Raw genomic sequence first — 19,316 nt, forward strand, 5'->3', positions numbered from 1 at the left:
CATCATTTTTACTCATTATCCTCTCTTCTAAGAGTGTGTGTGTGTGTGTGTGTGTGTGTGTGTTCAGGGAGGTTTAAAATGACCTCATTTGCACTTTGCTCGCCCACTTGTTAGTAAAGTAAAGCACATTCTGATGACAGCAACACTTCATCCACTTCAGATGAGAGCTAATCAGTCACTTCCTTCAACTCTTCCGTTTCCTGTAAAATAAAAAAATAAATAAATATTCCAGCCTGTTTTCCAGTCTTCCTGTTTTTTATAAATGATTCCAATAAAGTACCTTTATTGTTGTGAAATATTTTATGTATCACTTGTTGGTAAATTATGAAAAAGTGAATTTTCTCTGTTGCCCTCTGGTCGTCCGTGTGCTCTACCTGTCTGTAAGACAAACCGTCTTTTAAAATATTTTATTCCCTCTGCCATTCGTCTCATAAATTCTATATACTATTTTATCTGGGCTTTTTGTTGTGGTTGTTGTTGTTTGTTTTTTTAGTTTTTGGTACTGGTGAATTGGGTAACCTCCCTTATCTATTTGTTCTATTTATTGACCGTCGATTCCACTGTGTTCCTTGGGATTTTACTTGGCATTCTGCTTCTTCTTTTTCTTTTTTTTTTTTATTCTACTTTTATCTATTCCTATCGTATGTGTATTGTATGATAGTATGCAAGCTGTCCAAACTAATTTGCCCTGGTGGGATTAATAAAGCTGTCTGAATCAGAATCTGAAAAGCAATTGCAATACATTTTATTTTAACAACCATCCCCCAGAAACCCATATACATATTATGGGGTGGGGGTGCCTGGTCTGGTCTAAGTGCGTGGTGCAAGTCTAACATACACACAAATGCCAGGTCCAAAGGTTTCCCAACAGAACTTTGTATTATCACAAGGTGGGTAATGTTATTTACATTATTTATGTTTTTAATCCGTTGAACAGGAGAATGTTGGCGCAGAATAACCATCTAAAAGCTTGATCTCCTTGTTTCTCTCTGGGTTAAATGAATACATTCTGAAGGGAAAACATGTGATAGATTTCCAGGAGTGACTGAAACGTGGCGGTTTGAAACAGTTTGAAAAGTTGGATGTGCTCTGAATCCATGTGGGCAGTTATTTTCTTCTATTGATTTAACTCAGTGTTGTCAAGAAAGTTGGAGGACAAAGAGAAGCTCTTCATCAGTTGTGATGCTGCACGGCTCCTAGAAGCACATTGTGTTTGCTAAAAAAAGAAAAGTTATGTTGTAACGTGTTTTGGGGGACGTATCAGTCTTATCTGTCCATTTCATTCAGTGTCCCAGTGTTGCGTCCATATTGCATACACCAATCTACTGTACACTTGTTTATATATAGTGCATAACTTCGTTCCATCTCATGCTTCTGTGTTGTTGGGGATGACAAATAAATATGCCTGAATATATATATACATTACCAGTTTCCCTTTTAATTCAATGAGAAGGTGTGTCCAAACGTTTGACTGGTGGCATATATACTTAATACAACAGTCATCATAGCTTGTTCCCTGCTGTTGGGTTAATTATGCACTTTTTGCTATCTGCACTTCTTCTTGCATTTCATCGTGTATGTTCTACATGCAATGACAATAAAGTTACATCATGTCTAAGTTAGTTTAAACATAGGTTTTCAACTGGGGGAACCCAGGTCTGAAGAGTTAATCAGAATCAAACCAAAATTATTTCGACATGGCTACATTTAAGAGTCTGAAGGTCGTCAACAATCAGCCTATTTTAACTTGTTCTTTGCTGTAATTGCCTGTTTAATTCAAAATTAAGTCTGTGACTGCACTTATATTGAATTTCTGTTGTCTGAGGTTTGGATTTCACATCCTTTCACATCCACCGAACAGATGCTTTAAAAGAGATGATTTTCTTCATGTCAGACCTACTTTTCAATTTCGAGCGATTACCTGTAATAGCTGTATTTCTCTATAAATATTTTATTTACATTAAAAACAAAACATTTGCAGCGCTAATTACTGGAATCAAATATGAGTCCTCGATAAGCTCAGACAATTGCCGGAACAAAGGAAATGCCTGAGAAAACGCCTGCATTCAATCTTCGATTGATAGCAGGCATTTCCGCTCAGACGCAGCCCCTGAGGAAATCAAGCGGTTAATATGGTGTAATGATCAAGGTTATGTAATGATTGGCACTCCTTATAGTTCATTATGTTGCCTACCACGAGTGGAAGTAGAGAACTCTGACTGAAACTCAGTGTTTACGAAGGACAGACTGCTGAGGAACAATGTGAAGCTGTGTTTACGTTCATGCTGAAACATTTGCAGTTTTTCTCATCGAGCATATCATGAAAAAACTAAAATAAACATGTCCGAAACATGCAAAACAGGTGACTCATTCATCCAACAGCTTAAAAAGTGGGTCTTAAGGCGGGAAATTCTATTTGCAGACCAGACAGAAGCAGGCAAAGCGTTCCACAGCCTCTGAGCCTGCACTGCAAGAGCTCGATCTCCTCTTGTTTTAAGAAGGGAGGAACATCCAGGACCATCTGGCCAGCTGACCTAAGGGTCTGGAGGGACGATTCACTTCCACAAGGTCAGATAGGTATTCTGGGCCCAGCCCATTCAGAGATTTAAAAATATTCTACTAGTCCATCTACTATTCCTGATAATATACTAATAATACGCCACTATGTTTATTTTGGAGGGCTTTCACTACTCGCCACATTAAAAAAACAAAACAAATGGCAGCATCTTAAACATACGCATTTCTAACATTCTGCACACATTTACTACTTCCCCTTAAGTAAACGTACATCCTCCACTGATTTGAGGGCTGGTATTTGCTCATTATAGTCTAAAGACACTTGGCCTGATTAAATCATTCCCATCTTTGACTTTCACAGTCGTCAACCCAGACAAATCAAACTGAAGAGTCTTTACCCACTTAAAGAAACTGTCAATAGCTGATCTTCGTCTCTGTTGTTTTGCCGAACAGTTATACCACCATCTGCTGGTCACTGAGTTTAAGCTCATACGTCTACACTGATCAGGCATGACATTATGACCACCTTCCTAATATTGTGTAGGTCACACTTGTGCCTCCAAAACAGTTGTGACTAGTTGGGTGCTACATGTCTAAGTATCATCTACATGGATGCCAGGTCCAAAGCTTTCCCATTAAAACATTGAATTGTCACACAATGGTCAATGTTATCAGTGGTCATAATGTTATGCCTGATCGGTGCATGACATCAGTGCTCAGTATGTGGAGTATACGAAGCAGACATTAAACTCAACAGATTTTATGTTTTTGCACTTACAAAGTGAGAACATATTTTTGTTAACGATCAACAAACGTTGGAAGTGTTTTCCCTGTTAACTCTAAAAGGATTATAGGGTTGAGTAGAGGGAAAGCATATGGCTGTGGTGGCACTGCAATGCTTCATCTGACAATATATTTCATCATCTGTTCTTTCAAATAGACTGATGATTTAAATTGCTTCTCGGGATTAATGGCAACACAGGCCGTAAACAGTTTACAGCTCCGTAAAATATGATCTAGTCCAGGTTTAGCTGTTGTCTATGTTTCCTTCCGGTGTTAAAAGACCATTAATTTCTTGTTAACATAAAGTGTATCACTTTGCCAAATGAATTAATCGTTGTAAATGCGGGGATATGAACACAGTCATGTGATCATAAATAAAGCGGGTGACACCTTTCTTGCTTAATGAACGGGAATTAATTTAGCCCCACAGCGGTACGTCTTCCTCTGTATGTGTATTAATTATCCGTCGCAAACAGATTTATATTTACTGAGTTACTTCTAGCACGCAACTGCCTTTAAAATAGATGACGCAGTCGTGGGAAAATAACCGGTAAAAGTAGTGTGCAGCACCATTCATTTATTTTATTTAAGAAAAATACGAGCGGAAGTCATATTTTTATGCAGAAAATGCAACAGTATCTTTCACCCGTTCTATGAGTTGCTGTATTTACGTTCGTTTCTTGTTTCAGTTCAACTTTCAGGCAGATGGTGTCACAGTCTCTTCATGCACTCCTTGATATTATTCAGACTTTATGGATGAATCGATAAATGCAAGCTGCCCAGCCCTTGAGGTGCAGCATAATGATTCCAAACCATAATGTTCCCACTTCCACCATCTGTCTAAAGCTCTTATCCTTAAAAGCAGTCTTTTCATTTATTTCACCACCACCATTTATCCTTCCTATGTTTATATAATAATAAGTGTATATTTACTTTTATTTCTTGTACATTTGTACTCGTGCAAAACTTGTATATTGGTTTGCTTATAGTATTGTATTTTATTTCCTGCATTATTTTGTTGTATGTTATATGTTATTTGTTGTATGTTATATATATATATATATATATTTGTTTTAAGTATATATTTTTTTATTTATTTTTTTTTAATTATGTACAACTGAGCTACTGTGACCGAGCAATAAACATACAACCTTCTAGTATTCATATAACCTACAGGGACATTTGGGGGATTATCCCAGTTACCTTTCCTGGGCAACAGGCAAGTTACAGCCGGGACAGGATACCAGTCCATCGCAGCGCCAACAGCCATTCACACTCATGTGAACACCTACCAGGCCACTTCAGGGTCCATGCATGACTTTGAACTGCGGGACACAAGTGGAGAAAATTGATGCCGGTGAAGGTGGAACATGCAAACTCCACACTGAAAGAAGTTTGATGCGCCATTGTACTGTCCAAATTGTTCATATGTCCTTAGAGCAAGTCCAATTTATACAATCATTTTCTAGTTAAGAAACATCCCTTGCCAGTTTCATAGACATCACATTTTTTTTTCTTCTTAAGGCCTTAGGGAGCTTTTTAGACCTGGGCACGATGACACCATACATGTTAAATTTCAAATAAAGCACAAGAGAAGAGGTTTAAATTGAACGTTTGAACTGGTTCTCCACTCGTCATATTCTCAGGAATGATAAAAGACAACAGGAAGTAAGCGTCTGATAAGTTTAAATCTTTATTTCTGTACTTAGAAGTAGTTCTCTGTTTCGTAACATTACAAGCCTGCCGTAGAGGGAAACATTACAGAGACGTACAGGTTTTTACATTTGACTCCGTCCATGTCCATAGTCTGTGATTTTCAGGCGTGTACTTAAAATCAGGGCGTGGTTTCCCTACATCGATTTAGCCAGTGTCAGATCTGCTGTATATAGTTCACCTCCCCCCACCCCCCTCCCGCAAAAGTGAAAAGTAGCATTATAGGGCACATGACAGTCCACAACCTCGTCGAATCACACGTTAACTACAACCACCCGACCGGTCAAAGTTAAGTCAAATAATCACATCATCAGGGAATTCAATCTGTCCAAATCCCCCTCCAGCAGTATTATTTGAATATTTGTCCATGCATACATACTGTAAGTATAATATATATATGGTAAAAAATATAGCATTTAGAATAAATACTTAATATAATTTTTTTTTTTAGAGCAAACTGTCAGACAATACTTGTTATATACTTTTCACAATATTGTATTTACACATATTTGGCTGGATTTACAGGAACAGCTAAAGTGTATATGTATGTATATATATATATATATATTGTATATAAATTAACCCCATGTGAAACAGACTTTGATTTCAGTTGTTTGGTCCTCAGACAGATTTTGAAATCGCGTTGCATCTGTGTCACACCGGATTAAAACATACAGATGTGATTTTCATGAAGATTTAATATGCAGCAGGCACGGAAGACCAGATACACCGGATATATTCTCACAGCGCGGATCTGACCATCCTCTGGCGGTCTGCGAAGTGGGAAGCTACTCTTTTAACACACGGACAATCAGCAGCGATCAGATGCGCTGCACAGAGTACAAATCCAAGGTTGATGCTGTGTAAATGCAGCGTCACAAAATCCACTTGGTAAAGTTTCTGCAGTGGATTATTGAGCCGCCGTTGGAAAATGGGAATATTTACGTCCATATTTATATTCAGGATCAGTTTTCATCGTCTGTGCTCATATTTAGAACGTGCGTGGGAATAATGGAGCAGGGTCGCGCTGCAGAAAATATAAAATAAAATAATAATTAGATGATTAAAAACAACGCACGGCAATTTATCATGATCCATTAAATTTGGAATCCTGGTTCACTAATAAGTAACTGTGACAAGAGCTGAGATCTTAGATTTGCCGGTAAGAAACGTTTGTAGAAATTTCCAGAGTTTGATTAGCTGTCTGGAGTCACTACAAAGTGAGCTATTTTCTGACTCTATCTAAATGCAGACTGGATCGTTGTCGATCACAGATATGGCAGTTGTTAAATTGAGTGGTATTCCCCGTTACACTCCACCTTTCTTTAAATTGTCTCAGTTATATATATATAGATATATATTTCTTTTTACTTTAGTTCTTACTTCACCATAATCAGGAGGCCCTAAACTGAATATATAAATATATGTATTACTTATTAATTAAATTACTGATCACTTTATTCCCTGTAAACATACTGAACTGTTCGAAATCCAATGCAATGGTCACAGAGGAGGAAATGCTGAGCTGTAAACATCTGGTTGGACGACCACACTTGATTCACGACACTGATATTAGGAATACGGGCGTAAGTTTGTGATACAGAACAGGAAAACTAAAGACGCTCCCTGGGAAACACCGTGCTTATCTCCGGGCTGGAGGACAGTCGTGTGATTAAGGCAAGACCGAGGTCACTCACCCTACCTAGTCTCCGGTCAACGTCTTGAGACGCCGACGCTCATCACACCTCATCTCCATGATTGGAGGGTAGTCGTCTGATTAAGGCAAGACCACGGTCACTCACCCTACCTAGTTTGGGGTTGACAAGGTAGTATTTTACTGATATTGCTTCTAAAACTGCGACTCCTCCCACCTCATTTGTGTGAATTCAACGTGCTGAGTGGTACAGGACGAAGGAGGCAATTTACAGACAGGGCGACCGGATCGAGTGATTGAGCGTCTCCAGTCACACTAAACAAAAGCATCCAGACTCATACCAGCATCCACGGACAGCCTCTGTCTGTTAGTCCTATGATCCATGCCGTTATAGTTAAACTTGCTACATTATTATTATTATTATTATTATTTCTCTCTTTTTTTTTCTTGGAATGTTTCACAGCCAGGCTGACATTCATTGTGCATTTTGTAGGAGTTGCATACATGGTTTGACTTGAAACGAGCAGGCGAACAAGGCATTCATTATATTCGAACTTCGGGGACGGAGATAGAGGACAGACAGTATTACAACATACTGACGTTTCAGCACTACAAGACATCCAGTAGAGGGGGAGTAACTGTATCAGCATGCAGCACTTTCTGTCAGGTACAATCTTCTCACCAGAAGACGTTTGTCTTTCTTCAATGTGGTTCGTGTTGAAGTTATAAAATATATTTCTTTTGGGGCGCCAACGGAAAACTTTCACCTCACAGACGACGATTACCCACGTCCCTTGTGTGGAAAAACAAGAATACCATGGCAAAACGATTAGGTTAAATATCCACTGAAGTATGACAAATCCTATTCTATTATTATTTAAATTCTGAATAATACTTCTGGAGATATTTATAGATATACATATATATGTACATTCTTCTGGACACCAATATAACAGAGAATTTTAACAAAAAGTGCAGTAGAAAATACAGTTTCTGTGTTTGTAGGTGATTTTATAATCTGTCGGAATAATAACATTCTACATATATATTATGTTCTCAATAATGGCTTATGTCCAAAATATGAAAAGAACAATGTCAATGTCATAAAATAGAAAGGGGGGAAAAATAGAAATAATGTTATATTTAATATCATATATTTGAAAGGTAGATCATGTGCTTAGTATTTTGCTTCAAGAGTTACTTGTCGATGGTGAGAAGCAGCAGTTCAGAGTATCCCTCTGGTCATTCTGTCCATCTCTCGTCTTATTTTGCATTCGCCTCCTGCTTAACATCCTGTCAATCGCACGCGTTACTATGGCAAAGTTTTATCGTGGACGTATCAGGCAGCCTCTGTTGTCCGTCCGCTTGAGTGGTCGATGCAGCATATCCACAAACACCGCAAGGCATGTTGGCAGAGACGTGTTTGGGAAACTTCTCTGGTCTCAGAGGTCTTTAATTTTTACTGTTCCACGTCTGTGATGACTGACCATTGTATTTATTCCAGGTTTTTGTGTCGTTGGGCAGGAAGTGGTGGAAGTGGAAAGGTCGGTTGCTGTGATGGTTTAGGCGCCTCTGGCTTAGAGGAGGCTGGTAGAAGAAGGCTCGAGGTGGGCCTTCAGAAGGTCAACTATGTCTTGGTGAGAGGCTCCCTCTGCCACCGACAGAGCAGTCTGACCATTCTGGGGAAAAAAACAAAACAAAACAAACAAAAGAAAAAACAGACAAAGCGTCAGTGTTTCACATCCAGCATGCTGTAGTGACTTTTCTGATCCTGACGGTGGCAGTGTTGTCTTGGTTTAAATACGTCCACCGGCCTGTAAACTCCATACTACTCTTCAGTGGTTCTGGTCCTACCAATCTACCATTAAATCCTTATGGCAGCTAACTGATCTGTGGTAGAACTACTGTCTTATTACTATATGTTTCTAAGCTCAGCTTAGAGCTTCTCGCTTCTCATCCTCTCCTCTCTGTTTTATGTCTCTCCCTGGTTCTCCTCAAGCAGATGGGTCGCCCCATATGAGCCGGTTCCTGCTCAAGGCTTCTATATGTTAAGAGGGAGTTTTCTCTCACCACGGTCGCCTTCGTGCTTCCTTCTTGGGATCTCGTCTTGAGAAGAAGTAAAATTGACCTGATTACTGACTGGACGTTACACTACACATGGATACGGATTTTAACATTGTTCAAAGAGCCAGGTTCAGTATCTGAAATAAGATTCGGCATTCTGTATTTCTTGAAAAGGGTTAGGGATCAGTCAGATTTAGAGAAACCCATCTGATCATGATCTCATTAAAAGGGTTTATTCCCAAAATTATACAGAATGTGCAGGAAATGCGCAACAAATAAGACAAATAGCTTATTTGCAGTGTATGAAACTGGAGTTAAGTCTCATGCCTGTGATGTTTTGTGAGCTGTTACATAATGCAAAAGATATAAAAGATATATATTTCTTCTTGTCTCAAACAAATGAATATTCTAAATTCCTTTTGCACAGGAAACCATGTGAAGCACTGACCTAATTTCAAATAATGTGAATCAAATATGAACACGTATTCAGCATCGCAGCAGTTTTTTTATCACTTGGTAAACACGTTAGTTAATTAACACTACAACTGTTAACTCTCGGTAGTTGTCGATGATGCCTAATCTGAGCTTCCGTCCTTCAGTCTGAATGAATGTCTTCAAAGCACAAGCACTCGGAGCCCCATCTTTTATGAGGGATTGTGTAGTTGACACTGAGACATCACTCAAATAATACAGCTGTAAATCTTCCCGGCTGACAGAGCAAGCCGTGCTCTGTGGCACCGTTTGCTACCTCCTCCATTAGTCTTGTATTGTTCTAATCAAAGGGTATGTATTAGATATTAGAGCAAACGAGAGCAGATGGGTCTACGCGCTCAGACGTCTTGTCTCGTAGGAAAACCGATTTACACCTTGAGCAAATCTTACCAGCTTGTTAAACATGCTGCTTGACTTTAAAGCACGGTAGAGTTACTAGCGAGGGATTTTTATTTCCTGTGCTTTAAGATCGTGACCGTGCAGCCGCGCCGCAAATTATGTACCAAGCCACACATGGTTGTTTGAGCGAAGGCTTTTCAAGCCGAGAACACGAGAGTTATGTGAAGTTGTTTGCAAGGAAGGAGTGCTTCGGCAGAGCAAGGGAATCAGTCATGATATGATCAGTCTCTTTCTGGACAACTCAGCCTGCAGAAGGGGAATCTACAGTCCAGAGAAATCGATGTACTACGCCAAGCGATCAATCTATTAAGTGTGGGCCAGCCACCAGCCACTCTATGACTACAGCCTTGCTGAGCACCTGAGACTGGACGACCTAATATCTAGTGACAGGCAGTAGGAGTCATGCCACCATTCGTCTAAGCAGTCAGTCAGTCAAAAGATACCAGTTGAAATGAGGTAGCGAAAATTAATTAGTTGAAAGATTTTTGTCTTTTTATCCGTGTATAAAAGAGGGTACAATGTATCCGTCAATGTATCTGTTCTACACTAATCAGGCATAACATTATGACCACTTTCCTAATATTGTGACTCTGTTGAACGGACCTTCTGAAGGTGTCCTGTGGGGCTGCCTGGTCTGGTCTGATCTAGGTGGGTGTTACATGTCTAAGTAATATCCACATGAATGAATGCCAGGTCCAAATGTTTCCCAGCAAAACATATGTCTCCAACAGAACGTCCGTGACCCCTAGAGGGTCCGCAGAGGTTTTATATATATTTTTGTTTTTTCAAATTTTCCCCACAAATTTAAAGAGAGCCCATTGAACCTCTGCATTATTTGAATATCATATAGAATACTAAATGCAAAACAATAATAATCATGGATATTTATAAGTAGCACTAGGTTGAGTTTAATATAGAACATGAATAGTAGGCAGGGGGTTTGTACTTAATCTCTCCATGAGTTTGAAGTCATGGTAACATGATCAATTTTATTAACTTCTCCTGTCAGTGGTTTTAATGTTATGAATGATCGGTGTATGAGTAGTATTCAAACATCAGTGAATGATTATGGCCCTCACAATGTGGTGGATTTTAAACCTGGTGTCAAATTTCTATGTCTGTCTCTTATTTTGTGATCATGTTTTGAAGTTCCCTGTTTTAGTTTGTCAAGTTGTCTAGTTTCCTGTCTGTCCTGTCTCCTTGTGGTTGGTCATGTGTGTCTGGGTCACATCTTGTGTTTCCTGTTTTATTTTGTTAAGTTTCTGGGTTTCCCTGTTTTGTGCCTCCTCGTCTCGTGATTGTTAATTGGTTTCTCCTGCTGTGATTGTCCTCATGTGTTTCACCTGTGTCTTGTCATCCCTGAGCCCTCTTGTGTGTATATATATAGCCCTGCCTTTCCCTTTGTTCCTTGTCGCGTCGTTAATGTTAGCTTAATGTCTTCATGCCATGTTCCATGTTTTCACGTCTTGTGTCAGCTTCCATGTCATGTTGATGACTTCTTTTGATTTTTGGATTTTGTATTTTCCTGCCATGCTTGCAGCGCCTTTTGTTTGTTATTGAATACTTTTTGTTTGAACTTCATGCCTCATCTATAGTCCTACATCTGGGTCCTCACCTCTACTCCCCCCCACTTGACACCTGGGAGGACAGTAGGGCAACAGTTTGCCCAAAATCCTGCATGCCTAAACATTGGTTGCAGCAAAGCATATTTTGCAGGATATGCAGGACAATGTACATGGGTGAAACTGTACAAATGCCTCAACTTGTGTCCAGTTAACATAACAATTTCAAGGACAGCACATTCAGGAAGGCATCTAGTCGAGGTGAAACGGCTACAAGTTCACAGTAGTCCAGTATGTAGCCTGGTATCTACCTTATCTACGAGGCTGACGTCACAGCAACCCGTCTCCAGCAGCAGACGAGTGATGTGCGTGTGTCCGTGCTCGCTGGCGCACATCAGGGCCGTGGATCCCTCGCGGTCCTGGGCATTCACATCCGCACCGCACATCAAGAGCAGCTTCACCATGGCAACGCGGCCGTGGCTCACCGCGAGCATGAGCGCCGTCTGGCCAGCCTTGAGACGAGCGCGAGGGGACCAGAAATTGAAGGAGGGGAAGGGTACGAGGGGAGGAGATGTGGAGACGCACGATGAGTGGTGACACGGCGTCAGGGATGGGAGAGGAAAAGAAGGAGAGCAAAACGAAAGTGACTTAAATGGATGTTGAATCTCTGAATCTGGAAGGTGACAGACTTATTTACATGTAGTGACACAGTTTCTTTCTACACATGCATGCCTGTGACCTCGATATGCTACTTTGGCTTCATGCTGTTCCTTTACTTTTCATGAATTCTGTATATCTACCAACGACGGCCTGAAACAGTCTGGAAAAAAAAGCTGACTTTAACATGTATTCCTGCACAGTGACCCACTTGCAAACATTTACTAGCAACCTCTGATTTCTCTGGAGGGTTTACTCAATTCCCAGATGTGCTGTTCTTGGAATGCAACATTCTTTTGTTGCAGTAACACATCACGTACAGCACAACAAATCATTTGACATTCAGAAAATTCAGGACGACCCACGCGTGCCAGCGTAAGCGTACACCCTGTAAACTTACCTGTCTGGAGCGCGCGTTGACATCCCCTAGTTTCAACAGCTGTTGCGCCACCTCCAGATCATCGGGGCTCTCGGCGGCCGTCAGTGCAGCCAGCATCACCGGAGTGTAGCCTGCCTTGTTCACATTGTCAGTTTCACAGAGACCTGGACACGCAGAATCAGAGGATTTTTGAGACTCTTTTTCTTTTTTTTAATGCTTATGTGCTGTGAATTCAGCCTCGTTACATGTCTGCATCTCACCTGTGTCCAGCAGCAGCCTGACAACAGGGAAGTTAGAATGCGACACACTGTAGTGGAGGGCCATGTTCCCGTTGCCATCCGTCAAGTTCACGACGTAGGGCAGGAGAGTGGGTGTGGTCAGCCCCACCTGGCGCAGGTATAATCTGACGGTGTCCGCCTGGGAGTCTTTCTGGCTGGAGACTTTGAACCACTCCTGGTAGAGCACCACTAAAACCTGGCGCTGAGTAGAGAGAGGAAGGATATAAAATACTTACAGCTTGTGACAGTATTTTTTTATTTTATTTTTTTTACTGTTGCTTCGACATCACTTTTACTGTCTGTGCTGTTGTGCAGCTTGCATTCTCTGCAAAGGGACAGCACTATAAACAAAATTACTCCACGAGGTTCGGCTCTACGAAGACAAAGAGTTTAAAAGAGAACAGACACAAAAGCTCAAGCACTTTCCTGAAGCAAAAGAATTTGTTTGAGACAGGTAACCATGAAGATATTGACTAAGAAGTCATTTAAAATACACAGTGAGGAATTCTTACCATTTCTTTATCTGGGGACGAAACCTCTTCCATGCGATCCTTAACATAAAGACAGGCATCTATAAAGCCCTGGTCAACTTTTTGCCTAAAAAAGCAAAACAAATAAAACAGATGATAAGTTCTTTCCTATTTTATATCAACCAGCACACACCACATCTGCTCCTGCCATTGCTTTCTGCTCAGGTTTAACCTGAATAACATTGCGATATTGTGAGACAGCGTCTTTGGTTGTGGCACCAGAATTTAAAAGAGGTCTTGCAGCCCTGCACAATTAACACACATCAGTTGACAGACTGTCACACTGACAGCACATGTAAACCTCATTGCTGACAGTTTGCATTCATTCACTGCCACATGATGTCCACACAATTTGTGTAGATTGCGCATCCTGGGGTGGTCACAGTGTGTGTAGTGTGCAAGTACAGTGCACACAAATACACACATGTATAATACACTTGCCAGTTCTTTAGGTATACTGTGTTCAACTTTCTCATCAATGCAAATATCTAAATAGTCAGTCACATGGCGGCAACTCTGGTCATTTACAGTCATGGCTGCATGGCCAAAAGAACTAAGGTTCAAACCAAGAGTCAAAATGGGGAAAAAAGGTCATTTAAGTGACTTTTTTACCTGGTATACCTTGGGGCCTCCGGTACCAAATGAGTATAGTTTAAATTCCACAGCCTCCCTCAGTCTTGCCACTGACCATGCGGGTACTTCTGGAGGTACTTCCAGCAGGATAATGCATTATCACTAGAATCCTCTTAAACTGGGTTCTTAAATGTGACAATGAGTTCACTGCACTCAATCAGAGCTCCATCAAGGTGTCACACAACTGCTAAATGCTGTCATGTCAAAATTGGTCAAACTCTCTAAAGAATGTTTACAGCACGAATGACGAGTCAATGCCACAAAGAATTAAGGCAGTCCTGAAAACATAAGGAGGTCCGACTTGGTATTAGCAAGGCATGACAGGCCAGTGTGCGTACATAGGAATGAGTTGGCCTTCATTGTGGTGCACCATCTCCTGACTTGCACCATGGACCTCAGTCCTGTTCACATACCTGAGACAGATAAGTGATGACTCACTGGACACTGCTGGTTATTTGTTTTTTTGTGTCTGTCTGAGAGAAGCCCGTAAGGACGTGGGTAGGAGCAAAAGTTTTGTTCATAAAACAAAAGCTTGTGCACTCTGAGGTCGTGCCAGCTATAAAGATGTCACCAGGGTTGTACAAAAGTGCAAGTAGGTATAAGTGTGCGTTATCTGGATTTCTGAGAGTGTGGGTGTGTGGGCCCATTATGTGCTAAAGCATCATTCAGTGCCTCTTTCTCAGGCAAAGAATATAGGATGGAGTTCCACGCAAAATCAAAGCACTCAGCTGGGTCTACTTGACATCACTGTCTCATCATCAATGTGATGGGTTGTGTTGAGTTACACGTGCTCTCACCCTTCCGCCTGCTCTTCCAGGAGCTCGTGGCTGATCTCTGGATCCATCAGACCTCTTTCCACCTGCTTCTCATCAGCTGCAGCAGCTCCTTCTTCAGCTGTGGCCTCTGCATCTTTTTCTTGGGTCTCTGCTCCCTCCCCTGGCTCCTTCTCCTTTTCCTTTTCCACCTCCGGTTCCGAGCTGTCTTCCTCCTCCTCCTCCTCCTCCTCAGCCTCCACCTTTGACTTCTCGTCTCCACTGGACTCTTCACTGGATGTCGTCTCGTAGCTTGAAGAGGAGCCAAACAAGTGTGCTCATTAATGAGGGCTAGACACCAAAGACACCAAACACTCCCTAAATAAGCACAAGCCCATGCAAGACATTTTACCGCTTATAGGCTTAGAAATATTTACTTGTGTTTCTTCCCTGAAAGTACGCATTTGTACAGTATTTAGACATATCCCCGAGCAGCCACATCAATGACACATCTAAGCAGGCAAAGCTAATGAGAGGGCAGTAAAGTCAACTTCAGCCGAGGCTAGGTAAACACCAACGGGCCATTCATCTCCAGACCTCAAACGTGACATGAGAAAGACGCTTCGTCCTTCAAATAACATATACATAAAATTCTAAAGGTGTGTTTGTGCACTCACATATACAACCTTGGACAAAACACAACCTTGATGGTATATTTAGAGCTGGGGAGGTTGCTGGTATGGTGTGTTTGAGTGTGCCCCGTGAAGGTACCTCTGTGAGCCCAGTGATCAGATAAGTCTTATGCTGAATGCCACTGATTCATACTTATTTCAAGATGCACACACACACACACATATACTGAGACACCACACCACAAGAGGCTTTCAGGGGCCACGGCATTCCCCGGATTCCAGAGGAGCTCAAGGGAGAGCAAAGATAGGATAGACCATCCAAAGAGAAGAAATACAAACAGCAGCCCACTTCCCTGCGTGTACAGAAGGCTAAAGATAGTCTGGAAAATATTGTTTGTCTGACATGTTTGTCTCATTATATATAACATCTGCTCAACTTTCTTGGGATTGAGCAGAGGGGCGCTGAAACGGTGAGTTATTTATAGGAGTGAACAGGGGCTGAAATAAAGTCTCAGGAGGCAAACTAGATGAGGACTATTTTTATTCAAAACGTTAGCGTTTGTTTATAAGGAGCGGATCTTTGCAACGCCAAAGACAAGTCATTATTCATTGTGGAGAGTTGGGTGTGTTTGCAGATCATTCTGAAGCCGGGAGGAAGGAAAAGACGTCTCAACAGCGCTTTGAGAAAGCGCTGCAAAGGTGAGCAGGTCATAAAACAGTGTAGCTCAGGAATGTAAGAACAGGAACACCGGAATAAAACAACTTTCGTGGCAGCTGTTTCTTTGATATGAGGAGGTAATACCACGCAACCATGAATGTGAGACACAAGCTTTCATGCTAGAGATGACAAATACCGGAAATGCAGCATAGTGATGCAGGAAATGAATCTACTATTAGATATGAACCAAGAGAAATGTTCTTTTTATAATCTAAATGACGTTTGCTTAATTCTTAATTTCGTACAGTTTCTCACATAAGTTACAGTATAAGATAACTGTAATTATCTTTATTCACTTTTCATATAGGCCTTACAATTCTAAACAAAATCTTTAATTTTAAAAACAGGCAACAGGCATTTTTAAAAAAAAAAACAACAACAAAAAAAACTCACTTTGAACTCAAGTAATAACCAAGACTAAAATATAAAAGTATGTTTTAATGAACGATTTAAAGGAGATGAGAGTAAGTGGACCTGATTTCCTCAGACATGTCATGTCGCAGCCACGGGGCCCTGACTGAGTCCACAAATACGAATAGATGGCACAAATCTACCCATGAGCACTTACCTAGGCAGCACTGTCAGCCATGATGGGGGAACAGGCAGCGACATCACAATCCAACTCAGCAAGGCCCGAAATGCCTCATAGAGAATAAACAACATCTGGAAGTCTGCCCAGTACAGCACCAGCACCAAGCTGATACTGTACCAGAGCTGTGTGTCCTGTCTATATGGCTCTGAGCAATGACAAAACGAACTGAAAATAATTTCCACACACTGTCGTCTTTCGATACCAAAAGCCTACGTAAAATAAAGAGAATATTCTGGCCCAACAACATCTCCAATCAACTTCTTCTCAGTGCAAACATGAAAACATGGAAACCATCAGTGTGGGAAGGTGATGTAAATGTAGTGGAACATCACACGAACAACCCTTCACTGGACACCAGATGGCAAATGCAATAAAAAATGTCTATAAAGACACTTGCCCGAGTGGAAATCCTTCATCGCTGCCCTTCATGCCAGCAGGCATAAAGTAAGAGTCCAGAAATGTCTATTTCTTATCCATCAATACCATTTTCATGTTGCTTATGGACAGCTCCTCCAGATATGTTATTTTTTCCCCGTGTTATTTGAATATTATTCCGCTAACTTTAGAGGCTTAAAGAGATTAAACCGTACTTAATCGTTCTTAATATATAGGAGGGAAAGGATTAAGGACAAAATAGTGTTGAATAAATACGTTTTCTGATTCAATCAGTTTATCTTGTGAACCCTCAACCCTTTATAAGGCACTCCCTGAAATACTTGGAACTTCTAAATGTCAGCCCTAGGGTGTTGTTGTACGGAATAAGAAGATATTTCATTATCATGTAGAAAATCAAGGTCAATGAATTTAATTTAAATAATTTAAATATGTTTCCTCGCCCTATAAAGTGTTAAGAGGCTGGAAATGGTGCACAAGACGGAATGTCTGTTTAGTGGATTGCACACAAAATAATATTTAGGGTACAAAATCTAAGAATTTTTTAAGTTTATTTCTGCCTCAAGTGGCCATCCAGGGAACTGAATTTTTAGCACCTCTTGTGGACATTTTTAATCCACAGCGGTGTGTGTGTGTGTGTTTATTTGTATGCAAATGTGTCCATGTTAAGGGATGTCTGCACAGTCACGAGCTCACTTAACAGCTCACTGAAATTTGTGTTTGTGCCTAACAGAATATGTCTACATTCATTCAAAAAAATACTCTTGCTGTATGGAGATAAGCTTTTGTTCTTCATCCTGATACCATCTCCTTACAGAAAATTCATCAGCTTTTACAAGCGCACGCACGTACGTACGCAGACTGCATCTACCCTCAGCAAACGCTGACATAAGCACACTGGCACAAAGCACCGAGGTACCATCAAGACTGATGCGCATAAATCAGACCACATTATAATGCATACACATTCACACTCCAACAGCTGCAGGGAGGTTAAATTCAGGGCAGTCTGTCGTGTCATAAGAGTCGATGACTAACAACGAGAAGAGCACGTGGGCGACACAGCTGGACTTCAAAGTTCAAAATCAAATTAACGATGAGAAAGCTGTCATGCGAAAAACACGTAGATAGGGACGCTTGAAACTCCCGACCCCTGCATTTGAACACGTATGGGGATAAACAATAATTTACTGAAGCCTACAGTGTGTGGCAGAGAGACAAAGCTTATCTTTGAAATGAGCTGCTTATAGACCCCTTCATGGTTTGTAAACAGTGTGACATTTTTTTGGGGCGGGGCTTAGCTGGAGGCAAAACATCTCAAACAATTATAGCTTGTAAATGCATAGCATATTTCAATGGACTGTTTTGGCAAGAACGGATGAGTAAAACGTATATTTTAGAGAATATACTAATACACTCACTCTCTGAGACTGTGAGTGTTATGTTTAAAAGTTCACTCTGATGGGACTATATTTATCAACCTCTACCCTCTCACTCACTGGATAGACAATTTGACCTGAGGAGGACACAGAGGGGACAAAGACTGGACAGTCTTTATCAAGTGAAGCCTCTCCAACAAAGATATTACAAGAAGTAAGCAGAACCACTGTGGAGAGTAGCGTAGTAAATGCAACTTCTGCTTGGAAACACGTCTGAAACACGGAACAGTCCATTAGCTCACGGTTAGCATTAACATGTAACAAGAATCCCCTAAATAATGATTATGTAATGTCGGTCACAATTTAGTCTAAGCCATAACATTATCCAGGCTGAAACTTGTCTCAATCCAACCCTTTCTTTTAATCGCTAAAACCAAACCAATACCAATGGCTGGTATGTGATAAAACTTCAAGTTAGTGTTTTTTATTTTTCAGTTTTGACCGCCAAAAATACAGCAAGACGATCTTTTTATGACTGAAAGTGACAGTGTTCGAGTCAAGCTTCCCTCCGTTCTGCCTCCAGCTAACATCGTGACATGATAGTGATGTAGGCCATGGAGAAGTCTATATATCAATACCTCAAGTTACTACTATGCTTTTATTAAGCATTTGAAGAATTAGATATAAAACATTCAAAGTGATCCACTAGTGACTGTGCCTGGAATTGTAATCCTAATCCCGAAGCTGCATCGATCAAAATATGAATTTAATGTGGATGTTAAATCTATATTACACTGAATAATATCCCTAAATCATCCGAAATAAAACTCAGTACAAAGTGCCCAAGGAGTATTGCTCTAGTAAGGAATAAAAGACACACAGATACAAATGCACAACAACGAACTGTAGCTCACGTACAGACATAGATCACACAGAGAGTGGATGCTGATTATAAAGAAGATTTTACCCTCCATTCACCCCAACAAACTTCAGGTTTTTCTTGGCTCCCTTGGTCCCCTGCTTGTCGGCAACACCGTTTTTCTTCATAATTGATTTGAGGCCTGGAGAAGGGGAGGAAAGAAAGAGAGAGGGAGAGAGATGGAAGAAAACTCATTAGGATTATTGTGTGGAATTTAGATGTAAGTAAACCCGATTGTCCTCATAGAAAAACACAATTTACGATGCGTTG

The 19,316-nt window shown here is 40.8% G+C and overlaps 1 protein-coding gene across 3 annotated transcripts in view; it reads right to left on the reverse strand.

Annotated features, from left to right (window-relative positions):
• Positions 1 to 4,980: 4,980 nt before the first annotated feature.
• Positions 4,981 to 19,316, reverse strand: part of kank4 (KN motif and ankyrin repeat domains 4) — a 77,575-nt gene continuing 63,239 nt past the window's right edge. For all 3 annotated transcript variants that reach the window (XM_047587221.1, XM_047587220.1, XM_047587219.1), the window contains exons 4-10: positions 19,095 to 19,188; positions 14,459 to 14,725; positions 13,011 to 13,095; positions 12,481 to 12,700; positions 12,242 to 12,384; positions 11,496 to 11,696; positions 4,981 to 8,346 (exon numbers count right to left, since the gene is read on the reverse strand). In XM_047587221.1, the coding sequence (XP_047443177.1) occupies positions 8,245 to 8,346; positions 11,496 to 11,696; positions 12,242 to 12,384; positions 12,481 to 12,700; positions 13,011 to 13,095; positions 14,459 to 14,725; positions 19,095 to 19,188 (1,112 nt within the window). In that variant the 3' untranslated portion in view covers positions 4,981 to 8,244. The remainder of the gene's footprint in view (positions 8,347 to 11,495; positions 11,697 to 12,241; positions 12,385 to 12,480; positions 12,701 to 13,010; positions 13,096 to 14,458; positions 14,726 to 19,094; positions 19,189 to 19,316) is intronic.

The sequence above is a fragment of the Mugil cephalus genome, chromosome 6 (assembly GCF_022458985.1).
Source record: "Mugil cephalus isolate CIBA_MC_2020 chromosome 6, CIBA_Mcephalus_1.1, whole genome shotgun sequence".
NCBI lineage: Eukaryota > Metazoa > Chordata > Actinopteri > Mugiliformes > Mugilidae > Mugil > Mugil cephalus.